At 50.2% G+C, this 17,505-nt stretch overlaps 5 protein-coding genes across 5 annotated transcripts; 2 read left to right on the top strand and 3 right to left on the bottom strand.

The window, feature by feature from the left end:
• Nucleotide 1: 1 nt before the first annotated feature.
• On the bottom strand, nucleotides 2–3,333 carry BDQ94DRAFT_183615 (uncharacterized protein). Its single transcript, XM_026774458.1, has 3 exons — nucleotides 2,868–3,333; nucleotides 2,450–2,817; nucleotides 2–2,395 (listed from the first exon to the last, which is right to left on the bottom strand). Exons 1-3 carry the CDS (start codon nucleotides 3,016–3,018, stop codon nucleotides 545–547), a joined length of 2,370 nt encoding a protein of 789 aa, XP_026621233.1. The 5' UTR covers nucleotides 3,019–3,333; the 3' UTR covers nucleotides 2–544.
• Nucleotides 3,334–4,104: 771 nt separating this feature from the next.
• On the top strand, nucleotides 4,105–5,728 carry BDQ94DRAFT_152308 (putative L-cystine transporter). Its single transcript, XM_026767941.1, has 4 exons — nucleotides 4,105–4,259; nucleotides 4,332–4,349; nucleotides 4,442–4,880; nucleotides 4,952–5,728. The coding sequence occupies exons 1-4, from the start codon at nucleotides 4,219–4,221 to the stop codon at nucleotides 5,318–5,320; spliced, it is 867 nt and encodes a 288-aa protein (XP_026621232.1). The 5' UTR covers nucleotides 4,105–4,218; the 3' UTR covers nucleotides 5,321–5,728.
• Nucleotides 5,729–7,193: 1,465 nt separating this feature from the next.
• BDQ94DRAFT_183609 (putative C2H2 transcription factor) lies at nucleotides 7,194–9,047 on the top strand (the record flags this gene model as incomplete). The annotated part of the gene is made up of 2 exons (XM_026774457.1): nucleotides 7,194–7,300; nucleotides 7,389–9,047. 2 exons carry the CDS (start codon nucleotides 7,194–7,196, stop codon nucleotides 8,344–8,346), a joined length of 1,065 nt encoding a protein of 354 aa, XP_026621231.1. The 3' UTR covers nucleotides 8,347–9,047.
• On the bottom strand, nucleotides 9,048–11,606 carry BDQ94DRAFT_99428 (uncharacterized protein). Its single transcript, XM_026776993.1, has 3 exons — nucleotides 10,180–11,606; nucleotides 9,929–10,126; nucleotides 9,048–9,866 (listed from the first exon to the last, which is right to left on the bottom strand). Exons 1-3 carry the CDS (start codon nucleotides 11,385–11,387, stop codon nucleotides 9,749–9,751), a joined length of 1,524 nt encoding a protein of 507 aa, XP_026621230.1. The 5' UTR covers nucleotides 11,388–11,606; the 3' UTR covers nucleotides 9,048–9,748.
• An 822-nt stretch (nucleotides 11,607–12,428) lies between these two features.
• Nucleotides 12,429–14,017, bottom strand: BDQ94DRAFT_152298 (uncharacterized protein). The gene has a single exon (XM_026767940.1). It carries the CDS (start codon nucleotides 13,501–13,503, stop codon nucleotides 13,333–13,335), a length of 171 nt encoding a protein of 56 aa, XP_026621229.1. The 5' UTR covers nucleotides 13,504–14,017; the 3' UTR covers nucleotides 12,429–13,332.
• Between the last annotated feature and the right edge of the window lie 3,488 nt (nucleotides 14,018–17,505).

Below are 17,505 nucleotides of genomic sequence, written 5' to 3'. Positions count from 1 at the left end.
TTTATTTTTCATCTTAAGGACAATAAAGCATCACAATATGAACGACATGGAAACCGTTATATGCAGGAATCGGAAAGGCAAATGAAAACATCACGGTTAAAGGAGCACCGACTCCTACTGCTTATGAGCTAGCACTGTCCATTCCCTCATAGCAGTATCTTATCACAAACCAATAGCCAAACAAAACCAACAGTTCATATCCATTCCCTTGCTCATTGCAACCGTTGTGCATGGCTGCTTTCATAGCGTCATTACCGGACATCACCAGACAAGAAGCTCTTCCCGAGCACAAATATTTTCAACATGCACGAATCATAGTTTCCAGAAGAACCAACAACTGAGACGACGAGTCATTGGCACTTGTACATCATAACGTATTTCAAGATTGACATGAAGGGGTAAAATCAAAAAGAAAAAAGCAAATTCTCGGAAAGGAACTAAACACCAAAGAGAAAATGGGCATGAAATCATCAAGGTTGCTATACAGGGGGAGAGGAAAAGAAAAAGGGAAGTGTCATAAGTTATAGCAGGAGATACCGTTTCATCAAGTAAATTCCACACCGTGCTGTTGTCTTTCTTGACGTGCTCGGGCTCTCTCCGCTCGTCTTCGTCGACGATTGCTCGCATAGTCACCGCTCGCTTCCGTCCCAGTAAATGTACCCGGAGACGCGATACTCCCTGTCCCATAAGGATGGCTAGATGGCACCGGGGGCGGCGGGGGCGGCGGCATATGACTCCCGTTTCCGTTCTGAGGAGGTGGTGCATAGTAGGCGGACGTGGCGGGAGGCATACTTGATGATGGAGCAGCAGAAGTCGCTGGGAAGCCCGAGGAAGCCGCCGCCGCAGCAGCCTGTTCTCGTTGCATCTGTTCCTGTTGCTGGCGCTCCAGCTCCTCAACACGACGCCAGCGGTCATACGAGCCCCCTTCGTTTCCTGATAGCGAGCTTGCACTGCCGGCGCGACGACGGGAATTCCTTCGCTCTCTTCGTCTCGCTTCGCGACTGGCGGCAGCTTCTTCATCCGTCAGTCTCCGGAGAGTAACGTGGCGGCCGTCGTTGTGCATTTTCAGTTTGACAGAAACGGGGGGAGATGCGATGGGATCGCGGTGACGGCTGCTACTCCTGGGCCGGCTGCTGCTTCGGTGACGGCTGGCGCTGCGACGGCGATGTGCCGATGACGCAGCACCTAGGGCTGTTCCGGCTGCTACTCCTGAGGCGAGCTCTGTAGGACCGTGTGTAGATGCTGCTGGTCCTGGATATTCCGATGCTGCTGGTGGGGGAACGGGTGGCCCTGGTGCAGGCGGTATGTCTGAGCGTGCACCGTCCACTGCTCCGGATGCCATTGGGGGTCCCGCTGCTGAGACTATGGACTCGCCGTGCGGCGGACCGCGGGGTGGCCGGGACAGGTCTGTTGAAAGGTCCGTGGCTGTGAATGATGCCGGTCGGTCACGTCTTGGGTAATAGCCCTCTCCGGGGTAGCGCCGCTTGCTGTTGGCCCGGGCTAGCCGCTCGTCTTCCATCTCCCGACGGCGCATCTCTTCCACGCGACGTTGTTCTGCGTCGCCCTTGCGACGCGAGAAGAAGCCCTTGATCGCTGCAAATGCTCCCGCTCCGAGAAGAGCGTCTCGAAGTCCGTGGGATGGCCTGCGAGGGGGAGCTTCGGAAAGATAGGTGCTGTTGTACAGGTACGAAGAGCCTGGGCTTTGAGGGCGGCTTAGAGGTCGACTTGGTGGTCTGCTGGGAGGTCTGCTGGGAGGTCTGCTTGGAGGTCTGCTTGGTGGACGGTTGAGAGGAGTATGCGCTGTTGGCTCGGGTCGCCGCCCATCTTCCAGTCTACTCAAGCTTTCTTCGGTCATGCTGTCGCTCCGAGTATGAGCTCTGCTGTATCGACCGGACTCCGTGTCGTTGTCTCGTTCGCGTCTTCTGTCAAAGAATTTCTTCGCGAGCCAGGCACCACCGCCGATTGCACCTAATTTCAGAAGTAAGTTCCCTTTGCCACCACGCCGTGGTCCTTCATCAGAAAGCTTTTCGTCTGAGAAACTGGTATGCGATTCGTCGTAATCGTGTGGTCTGCCTCTGGAACGACGTCTGAAGAGCGAAGCCAGGCCAGCTCCGGTCGCTCCTGCGGCAGCCATGGGCCCGAGGTTACTATGACCATGATCATCGGCAGCTGAGGGTCCTGAGACATAGCTGAGTCGGCTTTCGTATCCGCCGCTCTCCATGTGATATCCTTCTGTGTCGTATAGATATGACAGCACAAAGAACACTGCGAGGAGGATGAAGGCGACAACAGCGTAGAGGATAAAAAGCACTTTAGGCGAGCCATAAAGGGTGAGCCCCAGCGGTATCTGAACAAGACCTAGGATGGCGAGGGCGCGTCCAATCCATCGATGAATCTGTGATGTAGAAGTTAGCCTTTGGGCGGAACATGGAACGGCCACGCAACATACCACAAGCTTCAAGGGAACATGGTAACTCCTCCTGTTCCTCTCAATCTTATGGACAAGCCAGCCCCACAGAATCTGAAAGATCACTAGGACATATATCGCAAGTCCGATACCGTGATGCGGGTTTGTCAGGCTTCTCTTTGGACCGACAGCGAACCAACCGAACACGAACACAACGGTGCTCAGCAACAATGTCAGGACCTGGCACCAGACATGCAGCTTGAAGGCCCAGAAAGGATTCCATCGAGAGTAGTATCGGATGATCAAGACAGAGATTGGGACAAGAAAAAGGAAGACGATTGTAGCGATGACGCCGTGAACGACTATGAGGGTATGGTATTCGGGCATATCTTTGAATCGATTTCCCATTCCTAACATATGTAAGCGGGTTTGCGCCTCATAGAGCTATAACCTTACTAACCATTGTATCGCATTGTGTCGAAGTTGATACCCATCAGATTAGGGAGGAGGAATGTGTCGCGCTCCGAGTCCCACGTTCCATCGCCGACATGCAGTGTATTTGAAGCGTAGGTACTGCTCCCCGCAGCGGAGAGGCCAGAGTCGGCCGTCATGATTGCTGGAGACCTTGAGCTCTTATAATTTCCGATCGACGTGGATTCCTCCCGATCTCATTGACACTGGAATGTTCGAACTACCGACGGAGATCTAGCGAGATCCCCCACTCCGAAGAATGCACCATGCGCTGATGGGAAAGGTCGAAGGAAATCGATAGCAGTGGCGTCGACTTGAGTTCTCGGGGAATTTGATCGCAGAGGCTAAAACGCGACCGAGCCCAGTGTTGCAATGGTTGTTTATCTTTCGAGGATCAAGAAGCTAGCGGTGAGTGATAGGTATAGATGGAGGGTGGGGGAGGGCTAGGTAGTATGGGTAACAGGGATAAGAGAACCGTGGCAGGACACCAACCTGTATAGCCAACAATTGAAGACCACTTAGATGGAATGAAAAGAAAGAATAGCACTGAAGCAGAGGAACGGATCGTGGGACAGGGAAGCGGATAACCGCCGAACGATCGAGATGCAGGCTGGAATGCCGCTGCGGCTGGGGCAAGCAAGCCGCTTCATCGCAACAACTGTTTTCCATTTGCGGTTTAGCCCGTCAGCGTATATCCCGGACAACCACCAGCTGACTCAGCCATCTGCCGCGGGCGACCGCCTGCGTATGTGAGTATGATTGTCATCGACACGATTGAACGATCCCTCGCAGATCAAGTAGTTACTCTATTCGCGATGGTCGATGCTTTGATTAATGGACGTGCTGATCCCGATGGAAGCTGGGCACATCTACTGGCTGATGACACAGTCTCACGAAAACTGGTTGCTATCCAAATAGCAGGGTCAGTGTGTTGCTCCATGTTTTGCTGGAGATCTCCAGTCCACCGATCCCAGTTATTTGATCAATAGTAGTGAGGCCCGTTGGTCTTTCTGTAGTATCCATTGTTAAGTTAACCCTGCGGTCCTCGCGCATCGACCAAGGCAGCGATACTAAGTTTAGGTCAATTAATCCACCCAGGAACTGATCCACCAGACTTGCAAGGAACGCAACTCCAGCAATTAGCCAGCAGAGTTGGGAAAGCGGTCAGGCCAGGTGACCGCAATCGCGTGCTTTCCGTATCTTATCAGCTGCTCTCTCCGCCAGCGATCCACCCCATCCTCCCTCCTTGAGGCATATAGATAGCCTCTCCATCTTGCTGCAGTGCCCTTCCTACGCCCTCCTATACAAAGAAACAGCAGGAGAGCTACAAGGAGCTAAGTATGGCAACTCAGCTAGAAATTTTCGTGAGGGCGCTTTCTCGGTATGTTTTTTTTCCCTCTGAATCTCCCGCCTTATCTCTTTTGTACAATGTACTAACACCATGGCAATGCAGCCTACTCGGCTGGATATAGTACGTCTTATAGCCCGAAGTTATCAGGGAAGATACTATCACGACAGACGTGAGACTTCAGGGGATTGTACATACTGATTACCTCTCTTCAGCACGTTCTGTTGGTCTGCGTCCTTCTATCCCCAGCCGATCAACAACTTCCGGCGACGGTCGACAACGGGGCTGGCAATCGACTTTCCTACCATCAACGTGCTGGGCTTCGTGTGCTATACCATATATACTTCCGCTTTCCTTTACTCTCCCGTGATCCGTCATCAGTATGCTGCTCGTCACCCACTTGCTGAGGACCCGACCGTGCGCTTCAACGACTTTGCCTTCGCCCTACATGCTGTCGTCCTTAGCTTCATCACCTATACACAGTTCTGGCCATTCATCTGGGGGTTCAAGGTCTCTCGCCATCAGAAAGTTAGCAAGCCGGTAGCAGGCCTTTTCTGGGGCTCTATAGTCGGCGTCACGATCGTGATCTTCATCGTTCTCGGTCAGAGCCCAAATAACGGCTATGACCCATACTCCTGGGCGTGGATCGATGTTGTAAGTAGTCCAAGGATTTGGAAATGGCTATCCCGCATGTGTTCTAACCCCTAACACTTGGGTCAATCTAGATATATGCCCTTTCTTACGTGAAACTGGTCATCACCATCGTGAAGTACGTACCTCAAGCGTGGGTTAACTATAAGCGTAAATCCACATACGGCTGGAGTATCGGACAGATCTTATTTGATTTGTCTGGGGGTGTCTTATCCCTTGCCCAGTTGCTGCTGGATTCTAGCTTCCAAGATGACTGGAGTGGAGTCACAGGAAATCCCATCAAGTTTCTTTTGTCGAACGTTACGATCTTTTTCGATCTGATCTTTGTGGTACAGCACTATATCCTCTACAGAGATGCAGAGGACGATAGCGGTAAGGACCGGAACCCGAGTGATCGGACTCCTTTGTTGTCCGTGTCCGACGGACAGCCCGGGCGCAGTTAGTGTTTAGACTTCCGTCTCTCGTGGTGGTTAAATGTCAGAAATTTGGAACGCTTCGGCGGCCCCGACCCGTCGGCGGTCCCGGTTTCTTGGATGGATTGAATATAAGCACGTTGTTTTTGTTCGGAGGGTCTTGTGTCATGTGAAGAGCATCGAGCTGGTTGACATAAATTTTCGCTTTTACGATATTCGGTCGGATGATGACTGAGGCTGAGATTCTGTGACATGTATGACCTCATAGACCTCTCCGCCAACACAGCCGAACGGAGCAACCGTCTGGGAAAATGGCTGTAGCTCGTATACAGTGTCTACGGCCTGGATGACCATGCGAAGCTCAAAATAGTCATGTGTGTTGGTTGGGGAGGAATGATAGAACGGCTTATCAATTGCGACAATGTATTTTTGGAACAATGTCTTTGGCTCTCTCCGCGAAAGTGTATCTACACATCCACACCGCGATGTAACATGGCAGTGACACGCGATCTAACCCGGCCTAGGCCAGATCTGCAAACTCGATGGAGGTCAGTCCAAGAAGACTCAAAGACTACTGGACCTGGCGACACCGCTCTTTGGCACCCGGTCCATGCTGACAGCGACCCTCTTTCCGGGCCTTCCTGCGTGCAATCCTCCAGTCCCGGGGCCCCGTCACCTAGAAATACTGGCAACCAAGGCCCGACGGCAGGGATCGTGGGCACAAAGGCTTAAGTCCATCTGGCGGTAAGCCAAAATGATCTGCATTCTCAGCCATGGTTATAGCGTCGAAATGCACGCCCCTTTGGGAATAAGCGTGGGGGCCTGACCTACCCGTCCAAGCAAATATAGCGAATAGTTGACGTCGTCCAACCTTCAATGGCGAGGGACATTGCCCAGCGATATGACTCGTATGCCGACTATTTTCTTAGTTTGATGCCTTTTTTGCCTTGCCTCCTACCCTGTTGGGCCATCCTGGGATCGGATCACCTGGAACTTTGTTTAGAAGGTTGTCGCTCGGCGCTGAGGCTCAGACGGCATTTAGACTTTCCATCCAAGTTCCCCATAAACCAGAGAGTTCCGCATGCATATGTACGATGCAGTGGCCGGAACAAGTACACGACACAGCCAATCATCGCGCAGCCTCGTCCGTCCGTACGCTGGTCCGCCGACTCCCCATACGGACGCGCCCTATCAGCGCCGAGCAAAAGGTCCTGCAACCACTGGATTGGGGCTCAAACGTCATCCTCATGTCCAGAACTGTCTGTATTACCCATCATCACTTGTCTGGTGCCTTATTGAAGTATCCTGTGACGCTCTTCACCTCAGCCCTATCAAAGAGTCGGACTTAAGCGGCAATGGAACACTTGCTACTTCTACATAAGCCGCGAGAGTCCTGTTTTGGCACGGTAAACCGGAAAGGCAAAGAGAAAAGAAAACGTACATACCAAAAAACAGAGCATTACTATTGATCTGCTTGGGCACTGTGCCTCAGATTGGATGGATCGTCTCTAAGCAAATGTGTCATCCGAATAGGGTTGGTTCTACATTTTCAGCCGCAGTGCATGACAATTCATTAGTTCTGCATGCCTATTCGAGTTACCAATCACCTCGCAGCCGAATAAACGTTCCCCTTGGCTTTTGGAGAGTTTAGACACGGGAATCCCGAGCTGCATTTCCAGGGCAAACGTGGGAGCCACCAGCGATGAAGGCCAGTACCAAAGTCAATGGTACAGTGACATCGACGTCCTAATTCCGATTATTGATCATCTGTGAAGGGATTCGCTCAGCTACCCGTTGACCGTCAGCCCTGGGGGGATGTGCATAGCCACATCTGACATTCGAGACACTCCTGAAGATAAGAATGTTGGAGTACCACGGCTTCTACTGGCTTTAAATATCCAGAATGCATCCAAGCCCACCAAGTTGTGACAAACCATTCAAAGAAATAGGCTTCATCCCACTGAGACATCCCGAGTCCCCCCGATACATGAACTACAAGTACCGCCGAAGGTACATCCATGGACAAAGATACATTGGTGAGACCCGGGCCCGGCGGAATAAACCCCCTCCATACTGATTAGCCTCAGAACAAGCGCAGCCGAGTGTCCAGGGCACTTTTATCCAGTTCCGAACCATCCGCAATGACCTCTAGGACTACAATCAACAGAGCCATGCTGATGGTGCCCGGCGGCTCCTCAACCCACAGTACGATGTCGTCAGAGGTGCAGCCATATCTTTTTCCCGCTATAGCCTTTCAACAGGCCCCCCTGTCAGATGCCCGCAGCATGTCTGGGTCTGTTCCCTACGCCTTCGACCAAGCACAGCCCCTCCATCAAAGGAAACCAGACGTTGGAACCCACTACTTTCAGGATCAAGAGTCCTATACACCCTTATTCTCAAATCAGACCATACCACCACAGTCATTCAGACCCGATATTGAATCCTTTCCCCCAGCCATACCAACCACAGACGGTGCATACTTCCCTATCGATCAAGAAGAATGGCTCGCGATAGCAGTATCACAGTCACCTCTCAACCCTACAAATACAGACTATTACCTCCCAGAGTCAGCTCCGTCCTCCTTCTCTCAGTCACGGCTAACCCCCGTAACCACCGCATCTTTATCTTCCGCCACCACCGCAGACCTTGACTTCGAGCTTGATATCGACCTCGATCTAGACGATCTCCAACTCCAATCCCTATCCGACACCTCCTCCGCCCGCAGCCAGACGCGAGATCTAACCAACTACGGCATCAAAAATCCCGACGGAACCTGGCGCTGCGCATATCCCGGCTGCTCATCACACGCCGTCTTCCGTCGGGGCTGTGATCTCCGGAAACACTATAATCGTCACCGCAAACATCTCTTTTGCCGGTACGAAGGGTGTCCACAGGCTGTGCGGGGCGGGTTCTCCAGCAAGAAAGACCGAGATCGACATGAGGCAAAACACAACCCAGAAATACCTTGTGAGTGGGACGGGTGTCAGCGGGTATTTAGTAGGGTAGACAACATGAAGGATCATGTGAGGAGGATTCATAAGAGGAGGGAGACTTGATGATTTCTCTTTTCCTCACCCTTATAATTTTCCCATCCTCTCTCCCTCCCTCTTTCTTTCCTTCCTACTGCTGCCCCTCCCCTTCATGAAAATACTTTCACATTAACATTTTTTCTATTGATCAAAACCAAACGGGATATACACAGTTTCGGGACTGTATGGAGATAAATGGGACTAACGGCGCGATTTACTGGTTTTTGAGGAAAGGAATCATTTGGATTTGATTTGGTTTGGTTTTTACCTGGTTTCTTCTGGAAATTCAAGCGACGGCAAAATTGGCCACCAGCACTGCGGGACAGTGACAGGCAATTCTGAGAACTACTTACTACCTTACCAACTAAATTGACTCATCATCTACTTTTTACTGTACTTATACGTGTCTTCTTTTGAGACGTTCCCACTTTTCTTGGTTTTTCTTTTTCAGCCTCGTCAAATTTATGCTTTCTGACGTGGTGTGAACTAAACAGCACTACAACACTCACACTCCAAATCGGTCGATATACTGAATCTCGTTGTTCCTTCTTAGTTGCTGAAAAATATTTTCTTCCCAATCGTCTGATCTCAATTCATATGTAGCCAGCTAGCCAGTTCAGGTAGCTAGTCAAATGGGGTAAATTCAAATCAAATCAAGACATCGTAAATAAAAAGAAATTGAAGATACCATCGATAAAACGCCTCTCGTTACCATCCACAGATATGATAAATTTGGGGGGGAAAAAAGGAAGATGAGGACGCCAGAACCTCCTATATGTATAGTCTGAGGAAGAAGCGAAGGGGAAAGAAAGATAAGGTCGCAAATTGGGTAGTTGGAAATCAGAAGCGAAGATGAAGATGAAGAATTGAAAAAGGGGTGAAACGGTGTAAAGAGAAGATGAGGGAAACAAGTAAGAAACACGGCAAAACGCCCACTAGCAAAGTCTTGTACAAACCCGTGCACACTTCGCCAGATTACTTAGCAAGACGAACGGGGGAATCAAACTATTCGAACACAAGAAGCGAATGACATGATGCGAGCAATGCAGGAAGATGAACGAAGTAAATAAAAAGTAGATCAAGGCTCTAACAACATCTGGTATCACTGAAAAGGGGGTAGTCGAATAGATGTGGAAAAGAAGGGGGTTATGGGTGGATTGCTTAGTTAGTGGGAAGGTTCGTAATGCATGTGCAGTCAGTATACATGAATGCCATGATAGTCGATAATAACAGATAAAAGAATTGACTGCGTTATCCTCACACCGCCGCATGGACGGTTGTTTGAGAAAGTCAATCCATCATCTCAGGATAAATCAACGCGAACGGACGCTGTCGCTAATGCAATATCGTATAATGGTAACCTGCACTTTTAGAGCATATCGCTGAGCCGATGATGAAAATGATGATGAGGCCTATGTGGGTAGTAGGTTCACGGAACATTATTTCGACGGCGGCGTCCACGCGTACTACCCTCTGGCCTTTGCGATAGAACCTGCCTAAGAGCCGGATCATCTCGGCTCTTGTCGACGTGGTGGACTCTGACGTGTCTGGATGGGGTGACTTGTGAGCTGGCTTGTATAATAATCTATGCATTCGAGTAAAGTCTTACCGTTGCAGATTGTCCGGTCGAGGGTATTTGTGCTGCTGGTCTGGACAGAATGGGCATACATATCCAGGCGAATTATGGACGAGGCCGTGTCGGATCATCTCATTCTTCCGTTTGAATCCTTTCCCGCCGGGTCCACGCGGACAGCCAGCTATGGGACAGAAATGCGGACGATCCTGAGAATGAACATTTGCATGGGAGCTGTACATGCGATAAGCTTGGGTTACGGGGCCGGTGCACGTGAGACTACTTACTTCAACAGGTATTGTGTTTGGAACGGGGCTGCAGTGCAGCCCGGGTGACGGCACTTGTACGTGCCTGTGGAGACCGCTCCGTTCGGATGCGTGGGGGGATTGTATGACCGATCACAGGTGGATGCTGGAGTCTGATCTGTCGGGGTGGGATAGCTTGTTGCGGGGCTCTTGGCTGTCTGCGGTGCAGTCTCATACGTTGAAGTGAGATACGTTATGTCCGCCTTGATAGGCGGCCGCCAGTAAGCCTGCTGGGATGCGGGCGACGACATAGCCGACATATCCTTCGAGCTTGCCGGTGACAAGTGCGAGTAGGGGCTGGGCGGGACTTGTGGCGGAGGAGGCGGAATTTGGCCTAAGCGTTGGTGCTCCCAGACAGGATCTGTCCTTGACACCGGGGGGGAAGAAGCTGAGACTGGAGGCAAAGGGCCGAAAGACGAGCCATTCAAGCGTCCGGCACTAGCAGGTGGTGGTACATCGGTAACACCAGCCAATGCCGTTGAAAGAGAGGGCAGATTATGGTTCACGGAGCTCGCCGTTGTTGATGGGTGGAGGGCGGGGAGCTGAGCTGCTGGCTCCGATGGTGCTATCAGCAACTTGCTCAGGCGTGTTTCAGGATCAGGTAATTTCCCATCTTGAAACAGATGAGAGAAATGGGGGATATTAGGCGGCGTGTGCTGCTGCTGCTGTTCTTCTTTGAGCGCAGGTTCTTCCACTGGGATAGACGGTCGGCGTGGTGGTTCCTTGTAAGCGACTGGAAGATCCTTCGGGGCTACGGATGGGCCTCCTTCCTTGGGCTCGCTCGGACTGATCAAATTGAGAGCTTTTCTCGCGACCACGTCTACAGGCTCCTTGGTCTCCACGGAGGATTTCTCTGGGCCGAATATGATCTTAGGAAGAACCGGAAAGTCGTCCGCTATAGTGCTGCGGTGAAGCGGATGTTCAGTTTCGAACCAGGCTATGTCAGGTCGGTTAGGCTCTAGATGTCTGATCAGCACCGAGTTGCCCTCAGTTGAATCGGGCTTTTGGAATTCCGGCAGCTTACGCGAACTGCTCGGAAACTGTGCCTCTGCATCGTGCTTGGGTAGACCGCCCTTGGGTGATTGATCCCCGGTATCGAATGGAGGCGGTGACACCTTTGGTAAGTAATCAATCTCTGTGGGCCGCAACCCAGGGGTGCGAGGTTCATCGAGACCGTATGATTCTGTCATGAAGGCGGCGGTTTTAGGCGCATCAGGTGCGCCGCCCCTTACTGTTCGATTTGGCCTGCCTGTCCCGTTCGAGTGCCCCGAAGAAGTGTTTCACAACACTGTCTCCAGCCCGGAAAATAGACTGCCGTTCCAACGGTTTGCCAAGCAAGATAGGACACGATCCACTTGTCGATCCCAGATGTGCTGGCACCATGTTAGCATGCACACAGACTAGAGAAAGTGGTGGCACGACATAGAGAAGGACAACGTTGGATATGAATAGAGTACAGATGGGCCAGCTTGTGCAACGCTCTCCCGGGGAGAAAGAAAGTAGGTCAGAGAAGGGGGGATGGGACGCCAGACGAGCCTGCAGGACATGGGAAGAAACTCAGAAGAGCGTGCAAAAATCCCGGAGGCGGCGAGTAGCAGCCTAGTTCTGTAAAATCTCCAACGGCACCAAGAGCTGGCCCAATTGCGACAATATCCAGGATGCAAGTTTGGCCACGGATAGCCAAGGAAAGGGAAGAAGCAAGGTGACAATTGATAGCAAGCGAACCGCCAGTTGAACGATACGGAGGGGGGGGGGTTTCTTATTACTGATGCTGCACAATTGGAACGATGGGGGAAGGAGATGCAAAATAGGCTCACCTGCTGTCAGGAACCGAGAAAGCCGCAGGAACCGCGCAATGAGGCTCAATTGAAAGCGATTGCACGTCAGGACTCAGTCAACCACGGCACCACCGGGCGCATAGATCAATAAATCATGCGCGCGGGAGTTCCGAGCCGCGTGGATAAAACTGGGGGAGGAGAGGATGGGGGGTTGGGTGGAAGGGAGGGGAAAGAAAACAGTTTAGGATAAGGTTGAACGCTCAGTGGTGGTGATGACGATAAGGGAGGTCACGATGTCACGGCTCGGGTCGAAAAGAAGAATCAAAGAAGAGGTGGAGGTGCAAGGATCAGAGATTGGAAAAATTCATCGTCTAACGGCGCCAGCAGCAGAACGGTAGTGGTCGCGAGTAAAGAATAATAAGAGTGGTGTAGTAATAATAATAATAATAATGGCAGAAAAGAGCGATAATCTTAGGCCCGAGCAATAATGATGACCGTGTCCGGTAATCAAGGGACGCTGGAACGAATAGTGGCCGATGAAGCTAATGGTCCCAGCAAGCGGGTTAATGACACGCTTGGCAGGTGGTAAAAGGGAAAAGAAAAAAGGTTAAGGGTATGGCCGCGGAGCGGTCAGCAGGTAGTTGCGCTGGAACGGCCGAACCGAGGGGAAGGATCACAGTAGTAATAAAGGAAAAACGAGGTGGGAAAAGGCAGATGGAGACACACGGATAGTTTAGTTAGTTTAGTTTGGCGTGGCCGTCGTGGTGGTAGTAGAATTGAGGAGAACGCTGAGAATCAATCCACTCAGAACTGAAGGTGATCCACCGGCCGGGCTGGAAAAACGCGGGTGGAGAAAGCAGCAGGTTTGGTTTCTGGTTGACGGTTGAGGTAGGTAGACAGCAAGCAGCAGCAGCAGCACTTCCGTTAGGAGAACCAGAACTGTAGGGAAGAACTGGCAAGGTCGGCAGGAGAGGGGAGTAAGTAGTAGTGGCCGTAGTCAAGTAGCAAAGAGGTACAAAATATAATAGTTGCAGTGGTTCTGGTTGGCTGTTTCGTCTGGCTGGCTGGGCTTGGGCTAGCTGGGGGGAGCTGAGCTGACTGATTTATTGTCTCTGGCTCTGTTCTGTTCTGCCTATTCGGCAGCTCTCGTCGGGTCCCGATTCTTGTTTTTATTACTTCCTCTTCCTTTTCGTCTTCTCTTTTTTTTGGTGTTTGTTCTCTTTTCTTTTCCCTTGGCTGGTCAGATGCGGAGGCTCTGTTGGCGTGCTTTCCAAGTAAAACGTTAGTCAGTCCTTGGTTCTGTTGTCCCTTGAAGACACTAGTGAGGCTCCAAAGGAAATTTGGTTTTAGATTACTTTTAAAACGGCATTGGGTGCCCACAGCAACAAAATAGTAGAAACTGGAACAAGAGATTTATGAAGAAGAATCCGCAGGACAAGGCGGAAGGAGACGGAGGGAATGAATGAAGCTGACTCTCCAGACGCGCGCGCCACTGCGTGCAGACAGGCAAACAAAGTGGGGTGAGCATGGAGGGAGGGACAACACCATCAACCCGGGTGGAGAGAGGAAACAAGCAAAATTTCTACCTACCGACAATAATCCTAGTTAAGACACTCAATCAACGACCATTCACGCTTTTCTTGCCGGGGCGGGATAAGTAAAGTAAGAGCGCCAAAGAGGGTGAGAAGAGGTAAGGGGACGGAGAGGGGAATGTCTTGTGTATGTGTGAGATGAGGGAGGGAGCAAGAAAGGCGGGTTCAGAGTGTCTCTCGCAGCAAGCTAGCTGTCTGATCTAGTCTATCTGTCTGTCTGTCTGTCTGTGTAGTAGTGAGTGGAGTGGAGTGAGTGAGTGAGTGAGTGTGTGTTTCCTTCAGCATGCTCACCTTTTTTTTCCGTTCCTTTTCCCACCCCCTCGCCGACCACTGCTTGGAGCAGGAAGAATAATGCCACGTCCACGAGGCCGACCCGACCAGACTACTAGGCCCAAAAGGGCTCCACTTCTGAGGCTCTCTGCATGGCCAGCGATGATTGGTCACCACGCGCGGGCACAGTTTAAGAGGCTGAATTGTTCATCTGCACCGAACCGTCGTAGAACTTGGCTGCTGCTCCGAGTGAAGGGAAGGGGGTGTGGGTGGGAGGGAAGGAGCCGTGGGTGCGTTGGCCAGCATTTTCCTCGTTTCTCTACTAACTTCCATGGCCCAACTCGAAGCTTTTCTCATCAGATGATGCGGCTGTCTTTCTGACTGACTCCTCCCTTTCCCCTCTTCTCCGATCGGATAAAATCTATCGATCGAGGATTTAATCTACCCTTGGCCCTACTGTAGAAAACCCCCCTTCCCTCTACGGTTAACAATATACCTATAATATAGTCCACAGGTTTTATTAATAAATGGCCCGTCCGCGATCACTAACAGTTCATTTCCCTAAATAAAACAAAAATAAATAAATAAAAAAAATTTTTATCTCTAATTTTCCCCAACCACAACGGCCGGCTAAGGTCGTACTCGGGTCTCTAAGGCGACAAGGCTGCAGTCCACAGCTGGATGGCTGACCGCCACGGGAAAGGACGCGCCCCAGTGTTCCTTCCAGTCCTCCCTACTGGACAAGCCTCCGCCTGGTCCGTCACACAACCTGCAGAAGGGGCTCGCACGATAGTCCAGAGCAGGAATCTGCATCATGTGCGGAGGGCAGTGTGATGAGTGGCATATGTGGAAGGGAGGAGGCGCCTCAAAGTGAGAATGAGGCTAAAAGAGAAAAAGTAAAAATGGGCATCGAAAATAAATATAATAAATCAAATTCAAGAAAACAAAAATTGATTGTTGTACATTTTTGGATTTTTCTGAAAAGAAAGATGAAATGAAGAAAAAGAAAAAACACCTCAATGAGATGCACTGGAAATAGAATAATCAACAGCCTCGCTCTAAGAGTTACAACGGAGTTACAACGGACCCAGTGCTCCTGACTAGCAGAAGATAGACTTAACCACAACAGCTGCCGCTTTTGCTAAACTAACGTCGTCGCCCGTAACCCCTCCGACTCCGACTCCGACTACTTTGTGTGCGAGCAGGATCGAGGATACGGCCGCACCGAGTACACAGAGGAATGGGGCTCAGAGCCAAGTAAGTTACTAGCAGGGCAAAAATCAAAAAGAAAAAATAGGCCAGGGAATTTACTTAAGGTACGTGCTTTGACTGTGGTATTTTGGCTGTCAGAGAGCGTAGTGGACTGACTAACAAGCTCTCCGACCGATCTTCATTCTTATTAATCGGTCAATCAGTCAATCCATCAAACCATCCAATTCTTGATTCCTTCAGACTTCGACCGGTGAGTAAATCGCTCGGTTGATAGTTCCCGTTAGATAGATACTTGGTGTGTCTGTCTAATTTTGACATCCAGTGGTTTGGTTTGGTTTGCGTCGGAACTTTGGTTTCGATCCGTGCATTACCCAGTACCGTGAATCCGAACGGGTCTGGGGCACGGTTAAAGGAGGGTCCCCTCCCCTTTCCCTACCAGAGCGGGAAAGGTGTGAGTAGTTGGTTTGAGCCGGACGTTGTGGAAATTACCAGTAGGACGGGATCAAAGGCTCCATCATGTCTATTGCTATTTGTGCGCCTACCGAGATGGAATGACTTTCTTATCCACTTGAAAATTGGTTGAGAGAACGGCGCAAACTGAATGGGGAGATCGATCAAACATGGCATGGCAACAGCAGAAGAGAAGAAGCACTGCAAAGACAAGCACAAGCCGTGTTTGATGTGCGCACCCACCCACTCACCCCCTCGTCAAACCGGCCATGTAAAAATTTCTGGCATGCAGAAGAGGAGGTAACTAGTTAGAGAGAGAGAGGGAGAGGAAGCAGAGATGTGAGTAAGAGGGGTTTTTTATTCCCACCTTGCCTTATTCAGGAAGGTCGATAGTGAGAAGAGGTACACACTCGACTAGGATGATGAGGACTAGTGTTTGCCCCTAGCTGGCGCGCGGGAGGGACGGAGGGGGAGGGGGGAGGATTAGACCACGGAGTAATGATTTAGTCTACTGTGTAGTACTCTGAGGAGTAGTCTAGTAAGACAATTCTTAGCTGAACACAACAGAAAAAAACTGGTTCAGGCTGGACAAGGCCGCAGGTTCCAACTGTCACTCTGCAGATGATCGGGACGTATCGCAACACGGCCCCACGTTTCCCCTCTCTTCTTTTCTCTTGTCTTTCTGGCTGGCTGTCTGGCTGTCCGTCTCTTCCTTCCCTTCTCTACTCCTCCTTAGTTTGCTCCACTCGTCGTCAGTGCACCGACTTCCTCACTTTAGCCACCGGCAGGCCAGCAACGCCTTCATCGGACAGGGTTGAAGAATGCGATCGCAGTGCTGATCCCAATATGAACTGCAGGTATCCCCATCTACATATATATTATTAGCATGCCGACGTTGCATTCATCGGATGGAGAGCAGCAGGGTACTTGCTGTAGTAGTACTTACCTCGACACGACTCACTCTAGCCGAGTGAGTTTCCTCTCTCATGACTATAATCTTGACAGCAGTTCTACCGCGAAAATGATATATGATTTTCCCCAAAAGGGAACAACAACATACCGAATAACAAGCTAGCTAGCTTACAGTACATTCTCTCCAACTCAAAACAACTTGAAGATATAGTAGAGCCCACCCACTAAGAAACTAACATCCTCAGGTAGCAACTACAGTAGGCTACTTCCAGCCCCATCCAAACCAAAGATCAGCTACACTAACTAAAATCCCCTAGATGAACCAAATATTTCCCACTACTGAGTAGTCTATATCTAGAGTCACACACCAAACAGGGAGCATTTAATGGTCCATCCAATAACCACCCGCTAATCAACTAGAGGCGGCCCGCCCCGAAGCAAATCCATCATTGCTCTGCCTCTCTTCCCCTCCTCTCTCCTCTTCTCACTTATACTAGTTACTACCAACCCCCTCAGTTAGCTAAACAGAATATGGAAATGGACTAGGTAGATCATCATCAGTTTCGCCATCATGATTCATTTCTGCATGTGAACATACACATATAGACCATCTACTCTTTAGCGACTGAAACGTCAACAGGGATATATAGAACAAGTAACACAATTCTCCGTAGTACTTAGTAGATAAACCCCATCCATGTTAACATTTAGGCTCCAGAGTAAAGCCAATTGGCCAACACAACTAGTTCACGGCAAATTAGCTCACTTCTGGTAAAGTACTCCGTACTCAACGAAGGATTATATTGAGTTAGATCCTGAACGCGGAACTTGAGCGAGAGATGCACAGTAGTTAGTAAATAGTTTTCAGACCCCGATCGATCGAGAGAAAAAAAAAAGTACATCAACTCATACACTACTTTAGCAACTTCACCGCCCCAAATATTGAACCATTGTTGTAGACTACTATCTGCAGAAAAGAAAGGCCAGCAGATCTGGAAGCGAAAAAAAAAAAAAAAAAAAAAAAAAAAAAAAAAAAAAAAAAAAAAAAAAAAAAAAAAAAAAAAAAAAAAAAAAAAAAAAAAAAAAAAAAAAAA

The sequence above is a fragment of the Aspergillus welwitschiae genome (genome assembly GCF_003344945.1).
Source record: "Aspergillus welwitschiae strain CBS 139.54b unplaced genomic scaffold BDQ94scaffold_47, whole genome shotgun sequence".
Taxonomy (NCBI): Eukaryota; Fungi; Ascomycota; class Eurotiomycetes; order Eurotiales; family Aspergillaceae; genus Aspergillus; species Aspergillus welwitschiae.
The sequence above is the reverse complement of the archived record's forward strand: the minus strand, read 5'-3'. Positions and strand labels throughout refer to the sequence as shown.

Coding starts and splice junctions, on each gene's coding strand:
- BDQ94DRAFT_183615 (XM_026774458.1), bottom strand. CDS start 3,018: ATGACGGCCGACTCTGGCCTCTCCGCTGCGGGGAGCAGTACCTACGCT. Junction 2,818..2,867: donor CGACACAATGCGATACAATG/GTTAGTAAGGTT, acceptor TACATATGTTAG/GAATGGGAAATCGATTCAAA. Junction 2,396..2,449: donor ATGTTCCCTTGAAGCTTGTG/GTATGTTGCGTG, acceptor TCTACATCACAG/ATTCATCGATGGATTGGACG.
- BDQ94DRAFT_152308 (XM_026767941.1), top strand. CDS start 4,219: ATGGCAACTCAGCTAGAAATTTTCGTGAGGGCGCTTTCTCG. Junction 4,881..4,951: donor CCTGGGCGTGGATCGATGTT/GTAAGTAGTCCA, acceptor GGGTCAATCTAG/ATATATGCCCTTTCTTACGT.
- BDQ94DRAFT_99428 (XM_026776993.1), bottom strand. CDS start 11,387: ATGACAGAATCATACGGTCTCGATGAACCTCGCACCCCTGGGTTGCGG. Junction 10,127..10,179: donor CAAACACAATACCTGTTGAA/GTAAGTAGTCTC, acceptor TCGCATGTACAG/CTCCCATGCAAATGTTCATT. Junction 9,867..9,928: donor CGACCGGACAATCTGCAACG/GTAAGACTTTAC, acceptor CACCCCATCCAG/ACACGTCAGAGTCCACCACG.
- BDQ94DRAFT_152298 (XM_026767940.1), bottom strand. CDS start 13,503: ATGCTCACCCCACTTTGTTTGCCTGTCTGCACGCAGTGGCGCGCGCGT.